The following is a 7,529-nucleotide window of genomic DNA, read 5'->3' on the forward strand; positions in this document are numbered from 1 at the left end:
TAATTCATATTACCGATAAAAGTAGTCTAATGTCGGTCTTTATCCACAAACTATAAAAAAATTATGTACTTCATTTCTAAATAAAAATCTATTATAATAAATGAAAATCTTTTTTATCACATATCAATCTTTCATGAGTTTTGACAATTATCATTTTATAATATTTTTTAAAATAAATAATATCCATATGTCAATTTTTGAATTTTTTAAATCTTAAAATTAAAAAGTTACATAATACTTATATAATTATATATATGTAAGTATTAAATGTAATAAATTTAATAAATGTGATAGTAAATTGTAATTAATATATTTCTTTATTTTTTATTTCAAAATTTTATTTAAAAATATATTTATTGTTTACACTTTGACATTTAATTTTTTTTTAATCAACTCGTATAATATATGAGTTTTACACCTAACAAAATTTAATATATACAACAAAAAATTATAAAAAAAATAATAAATAAATAAATAACAGGTGGCATGTGATAAAAAATCACTTTTTTCTTTTTCTTTTTGAATTTTTTTTATCTAATTGTTTAACTAGTTGATGATTAATACCCATAAACATTGTATTAGTACTTTAATAGAGTTATTATTTAATTAGTGAAATTAAATATCAAGTATATCCTTAAATATTAAAGATGTCGTTTCACATGACAAAAACAATAAAATCTTATAAAATGAAATCATAACTTTTAGCAATTACTTTGTAAAAAGCAACCACAGACATACAAATAGAGATTATTTCATTTTTATAACTATATATTAATATTATTCTAATACGAGTATTTCTCTAAGTTTTCAAATACGAAACGTTTATAAAAATCATAACTATTAAAACGAACAAATCAAAACCCCCCATATTACGACTATATGAAGTCAAGTTCCACATGAATTCCGATTTTAAGTTTTAACATTCCAAATCACCATATTCGACTCCCTCAAAAATATATTCATAGAAAAATAAAACAGCCTCCGACCACCACAAACCACCGCACTCCTCTACCACCACGTCATCATCGTATTCACCAAACAGAAGCAGCAGCAATGGATCAATCTACCAAAGCTGGAATCCCTATTGCCCTTTGCAGTGTATTGCTTATATCCATATCTTTTATCTACATTCTATCAGAGAAAAACACATCGGTTTCCATAACACAAAAGGTTTCTCCTTCCAAACCCTCATCATCCATGGTAGGAACAGGATCCATGATACTTGCATTCATTTTCTTGAATTATATATATAAGAACAAAACTAAACAAGTAATTAATACATACTAGAAAGTTATGGTCTTTTTACCTTGTGATTGCAGCGTAAGACCTCGACGTATAGAGATGAATTAGAAGCAGCATTGCGGGGAGCTTCCATGGCGAATAAAACCGTTATCATAGCCATTGTGAACAAAGCCTACACTGAAGGCGATAAACCGATGCTAGATATATTTCTAGATGGGTTTTGGCTTGGAGAAGATACACGATCTTTAACGAACCACCTTCTGATCGTGGCAGTTGATCAGACGGCGTTTGACCGATGCAAGTTTCTTAGATTACACTGTTACAGACTGAAGACCGACGGCGAGGATTTCGTCGGAGAGAAGGTTTACATGTCGGAGGAATTCATAAAGATGATGTGGCAAAGAACCCGTTTCCTCGGAGATGTTCTCCGGCGTGGATATAACTTTGTTTTTACGGTAAGTCCGTTTTAATTACTTCACATCTTAATTTCTTTATGCTTATAACATCTTTAGCTACGGAAATAAAGATTTGACTCGAAATTTATAAATCCATTTAATTGGTGAGTGACTATGTGAATTACGCGTTGTCACCATGAGAAAAATGAAATTAAGATAGCTCTTATTATATCATGAAAATACCGCCTGATTAATTACTTGATTTCCATTATTTGTAGTTGATAAATGCATCAAAATACCCCCTGATTACCTATAATAGATTTTTTTAGAAATAATTAAAATTCCTTAATTGTCTAAATGTTTAGATTAATCGTTTTACCAATGGTTTTAATTATTTTTTATGTTAAGTATCTGGCCTTTAATTGGCTTAACTGATTGTACGGGAAAAGGGATTGGGAAACTCGTTTGGGTCTCTTGGGTTTAATTTTGTTTGTTTGCCTTTACTATCTACCTTTTATTGTTAATTGTTAATTTTGTTTCAATGAAGTCTAAGTGTTCAAAAAAAAATTTATGATACACATGATTTATTTACTATATATTTTTTGGAAAGTGTCTCGTACACTATAATTTATGTTTTATAAAATTGTATAATATATTATTTTGAAACACAAATTATCGTGTACAAAGAAAAAAAAATATTACACTCTACAAACATATTTTTTTTAGGTATATTAAGTACAAACATATTTTTTAGGTGTATTTATGCATTTAAAAGAGTATAAAGTGAAATGTTATACCTTTATATGTACCCCGTACAACTTCTGTTTTGACCTTTCTTATTTATAGAATTCAAAGAATTATAATTGGTATGACCTTTCTTCTATATAGAATTCAAAGAATTTTAATTTGTATGACCTTTCTTCTATATGGAATTCAAGAATTTTAGTTTGTATGACCCAAGGGATCTATCAATTGTAACGTTTCCCTTTCCATTCATTAATATCTACAGTAAGTCCACAACCATAACGGAAGATGAATTAATAAACAAGATTTAATTATATTAATAATATAGCATTACTGGATTCAAATTTGTGCATTATTGATTAAATTGAATATATATATATATATATATATATATATATATATATATATATATATATATATATATATATATATATATATATATCATTTTTCCATGCAAAATATACATATTTCAGTTTTAGATGATATACTTCGTCTAAAACAACTTTGTGGCATAAATAGGAAAAGGATAAAAAAATCATTTCATAAACAGACATATAACATGTGTTTTATATTTACAAAGAAATATTTTATGTATATAACCAATACTTAATAATATTTATTAAATGGATAACTCACAAAAAAGAACCATATCATTATGAAGAACTAAAAAAGACCATATGGTTATGAAGAAGGAATGTAAGTTACACTAATTTTTAATCATCTCCCTTATGATCATTATTTCAAAACGTGGCATCTCAAATTTCAAATGGTACATCATGAGGGTGTTTGGATAAATTAGCTTATATCTTATTAAATTATAGTTTATTAGTTTATAGCAGTGATAGAAAAAGCTTTTGTAAAAATGTTTAGATTATAAATAAACAATAAGCTATAAATAAGGGGATTCTTATTAAAATTAGCTTATTTATCTTATCCTCACCACAATAAAATGATTTTTAATGTTTCCTATCAAACCACTTAAACTTAACTTATACGGATAAACAATAAGCTATAAACACTCTTTTTTTTTCTTATCCAAACACCCTTTATATATATATTTTCTTTCATTTGCTAACCAAACAAATATCAAAAATCAATCTACCCTTTTAAATCCAAAATGTTTACTACGATTGAAATTTTAATTACTGACAAAATTGAAAAAAATGATATATGTGGTTATTACAAATATGTGTTTCAGTGGGTCTAATTTTAAATATCTTATATGGTTTTTGGTCCCTATCTTGTTAACTTTAACATTTTGACTATTAATTCTTTTTAATTAATAATTTAACTATATCTTGTTAACTTTAATATTTTGGCTATTAACTTTTTTAAAATGACAATTTTATCCTTAAATACCATTTTTATAATTGTGTCATTTTACAAAACCATAGAGACCACTTTTGCGTATATTTTTTTTAATTTTATTAAATTATTATATATTAATTCTTTTAATTAACTTTTTTTATTGGAGTAATTTTTTTAATTGAATTATTATATATTAATAAATATTATTTTTAATATAATATTTATATATTAATAAATATTATCTATTGAATTATTGATTTCTTTTATTTAATTCATTTTTATTGCATTAATTTTTTTTTTGTCGAACTGAGTTTTGAGACATATTTTAGATAACAACACCACTCACGGACCAGGTGATGGTGGTGCTATTGTATAAAATATGTTATCTTCCAAATATTTAAAATAAATTAGGAGACATTTGATAAGTGTTACTTTTTAGGGTTTTTTATTTAAAATAATAAATAATCAAAAGAAATTTAAAAAAAGTTTAAAAAAATTAAAACAGTTAACAACAACGTCTATTAATCTATAAACAAAAACGACATTCAAATCAAGCGAACACAGCCCATGCGGAGTTTTGCCACAAAACTTTAACGGTTTGACAACTTTGGTCCCTTTTCTAAAAACTTGCTAATTCCTACCCCTTTAATTCTTTAGTCATTTTGACACTTTTCGTCCTTGAAGTCAAAAGTTGTATATATGTGCATTAAAAAAAACACGGGTTTTTCACTCATGCATTTTCTACGTCTGTCATTTGCTTCTTTTGCTATAATTTTTCTATGTTAGTCATCATATTTAATTTTTTTGGTTTTCTCTACCCTCAAAAAAGTCAACTAAGACAGTCAACAACAACTTCTATTAATTTATAAACAAAAATGGCATTCAAATCAGATGCATACGGACTATACGAAGCATGGGCAACATATCTAGTTTTGATGTTAAATAAAAGTATAAAACTAATCCAAAACAATATTAATTTAATCCCAAATGCAATTTTCTAGGTAAAAATCGAAAAAATTGAAATTGTATCTTTAGTAGCCCTATATTCCCGGTAATGATGTGATATTTACGTGTCTATTTATAAAAAATTAAAAAAAAAAAAAAAAAAAATCAAACTATCAAATTTAATATCGCAATCTATTAATACCTATACCTATACATATATGAAAATATACACCAATTGCATCACGCGCGCCCTCACCCATACGATTCTTTGACATTCTGTGATGAAACTTGAGTCATGGTTCTCTTTGACAATTGATATTTTGTGTTGAAATCTGGTACTAATGGTTGTAAGTTGAATCAATTACAGGACACAGATGTATTATGGCTGAGAAATCCATTTCCACACCTAACTCTGAATTACGAAACTGCTGACCTTCAGATCAGTGTGGACCAGTTTAACGGCAATCAGTGGTCACAGAAAAACCCCATAAACACTGGTTTCTACATGATCCGATCCAACAACAAGACCATCGCTTTGTTCGATAAATGGTATGGAGAAAGAAACAAATCACCTGGGAAAAAGGAACAAGATGTTCTTATTGAGTTAATGAAGAAAGGAAGTTTTAAAAGGTTGGGAATTAGGGTTAGGTTTTTGGACACCCTTTATTTCAGTGGATTTTGTCAAGATAGTAGAGATGTTAAGATCGTTTCCACCTTTCATGCCAATTGTTGCCGGAGAATCAAAGCCAAAGTCTCCGATTTAACTGCTGTTATTCATGATTGGAAGAGATTTAAAGACCCCTCACCTTCACCCTTAGCCAATAAAACCATGGAGGAATTTAGATGGTCCAGTCATTCAGCTTGCGAAAAATCATGGATTTCATAACTTCCACTAATTTGATGGTAAGATCGATGATCCCATATATGATGGGGTTGTTTGTTATCTCCTGCGAAATGAGTTGTAAATTATTGTTTTCATACTCCAGATTGTTTAAATGTGTTACGATTATTTTGTTCAAATCATGTACGTATCAGTGAAATAAAACCAGAAGGTATAATTTTCGAGTCTTCTTATTAGTATTTATAGAATATTACAAAAATGAAGTCCAAAACAGTATTCCAATCATCTTCGGTTCCATGAATTACGACAAGCTCGGTGATCGGACCAATGAAACTCATCGTTGAAGGAAGCTTTAAACCTCCTCCAATCATGAAGAACCTTGATCAAATCAGATTCCTTTGCCTTAATGCTCCGGCAACAATTCGCATGAACAGTGGAAACCTTCTTAACATCTTTACTATTCTCACAAAATCCACTAAAAAAGATGGTGTCTAAAAACCTTACTCGAAGACCTAATCTTTCAAACTCCCCTCTTCGCATCAGATCCATTAGAACATCTTGTTCCCTCTTCCCTACTACTGAATTGTCTTTCTCTCCATACAAATCATCGTACAAAGCAATCGTTTTGTTGTTTGATCTGATCATGTAGAACCCCGTGTTAATCGCGTTGTCTTCCGACCACTGGTCGCCATTAAACTTATCAACACTGATTTGAAGGTCTAAGCTTTCGTCGACGTTCAGCCTTGGAAACGGATCCCTTAGCCATAATACATCCATATCCTGTAAATTTCAAGAACAAAATTAAAGCTTCAACTAAACAAATTTGATTAATTGGTTGGTTGACCAGTTGTTTTTTCGTACAGTGAAAATAAAGTTGTAGCCACGCTTAAGAACATCTCGAAGAAAAAGGGTTCTTCGCCACATCATTTGTAGCAAATCATCCGCCATGAAAAGCGTCTCGACACCTTCTGTTTTCAATTTGTAGCAGTGCAATTGTAAAAAGGTGCACCTGTCATAAGCCGGTTGATCAACTGCAACGACTAAAAGGTGTTTAGTAAGCTTATATGTATCTTCTCCTACCCAAAACCCATCAAGAAATATATCCAGCATCGGCTTATCTCCTTCCATGTATGCTTTATTCACAAAGGCTATGATCAGAGTTTTGTTTTCGTTTGAAACTTTTGCCAATGCCTCTTCTAACAGAGCTCCATAACTCTTTTCATCATCTTTTGATGATGATGATGATGATGGTGATTGTGGTGGTGGTAAATGTGTAGGATGGTAAAACTTATGGGTTATGTTGGTTATTGACACAGATCCATCTTTGTCGGATCCAAGATATATGAATACAAGAGACACAACGGAGAAAATCCAGATGCCAAGAAGGATTCGAGCCGTAGGGAATTGATCTGCTGATATTTCTTGTTCTAGTGTTCTCATGACGATGTAAATGGTGTTTTCCGGCGAAATTTGGTGGTGGATGACTGGCCGGAGCTAGGGAGGGTTGTTATGTGATATTATATTGTTGGATGGATAAAGTTTCATGGTGATGAAAAATATGCGAAAAGTTTGAGGAAATTGAAGAAATTTGATTGATAAAGAGAGGAAAGAAAGAGGGAAGATGACGATGATGATACAAACCATTTGACATGCAACGAACATAACTAACCTAAGTGAGATGTGATGATTGATGAAGCTCAATGGACAAGCGACTTGTTTGTCTAATTAAGAGGACGTCTTTCTACTATACAAATTCGGATATGAAGTATTGTGGAAATACATCAAAAACCTTCATATTAAAATTAAATACAAAACGGTCGACATCCCATATAAAAAACATGCCCAATGTGTTCAAATCTACCTAAAATGTGATTAAATATTTGTAACATTATAAGATGTTTTTAATTTTTTCATAAAACAAATATAGTATTTTAGGAATCAAAGAAGAGACAAAATAACCTATTTGACCAAGTTAAACCTAAATTCATTTTGGCCTATATCTTTTGAGGCAAGGTTTAATTCTAGCATTGCACTATAAGAACCTCACTATTAGC

The 7,529-nt window shown here is 29.6% G+C and overlaps 1 protein-coding gene and 1 pseudogene across 2 annotated transcripts; one reads left to right on the top strand and one right to left on the bottom strand.

The window, feature by feature from the left end:
* Positions 1-818: 818 nt before the first annotated feature.
* LOC145088710 (uncharacterized protein At1g28695-like) lies at positions 819-5,703 on the top strand. 2 transcript variants are annotated; one of them, XM_079027103.1, is made up of 3 exons: positions 819-1,170; positions 1,320-1,697; positions 5,002-5,703. In XM_079027103.1, the coding sequence occupies exons 1-3, from the start codon at positions 1,054-1,056 to the stop codon at positions 5,518-5,520; spliced, it is 1,014 nt and encodes a 337-aa protein (XP_078883229.1). In that variant the 5' UTR covers positions 819-1,053; the 3' UTR covers positions 5,521-5,703. The 2 variants fall into 2 exon arrangements, with proteins under 2 accessions (XP_078883229.1, XP_078883228.1); XM_079027102.1 differs by having other exon boundaries at positions 821-1,200.
* Positions 5,704-5,757: 54 nt separating this feature from the next.
* Positions 5,758-7,102, bottom strand: LOC145090126 (uncharacterized protein At1g28695 pseudogene; annotated as a pseudogene).
* Positions 7,103-7,529: the final 427 nt, after the last annotated feature.

Source organism: Lactuca serriola, chromosome 2 (assembly GCF_051521515.1).
Source record: "Lactuca serriola cultivar US96UC23 chromosome 2, Lser_US96UC23_V15, whole genome shotgun sequence".
NCBI lineage: Eukaryota > Viridiplantae > Streptophyta > Magnoliopsida > Asterales > Asteraceae > Lactuca > Lactuca serriola.

What these genes read in the sequence shown, in the direction of transcription:
- LOC145088710 (XM_079027102.1), top strand. Translation starts at nt 1,054, where the DNA reads ATGGATCAATCTACCAAAGCTGGAATCCCTATTGCCCTTTGCAGTGTA. An exon ending in CCAAACCCTCATCATCCATG is followed by an intron (nt 1,201 to 1,319) that starts GTAGGAACAGGA and finishes TTGTGATTGCAG; the next exon opens with CGTAAGACCTCGACGTATAG. An exon ending in GATATAACTTTGTTTTTACG is followed by an intron (nt 1,698 to 5,001) that starts GTAAGTCCGTTT and finishes AATCAATTACAG; the next exon opens with GACACAGATGTATTATGGCT.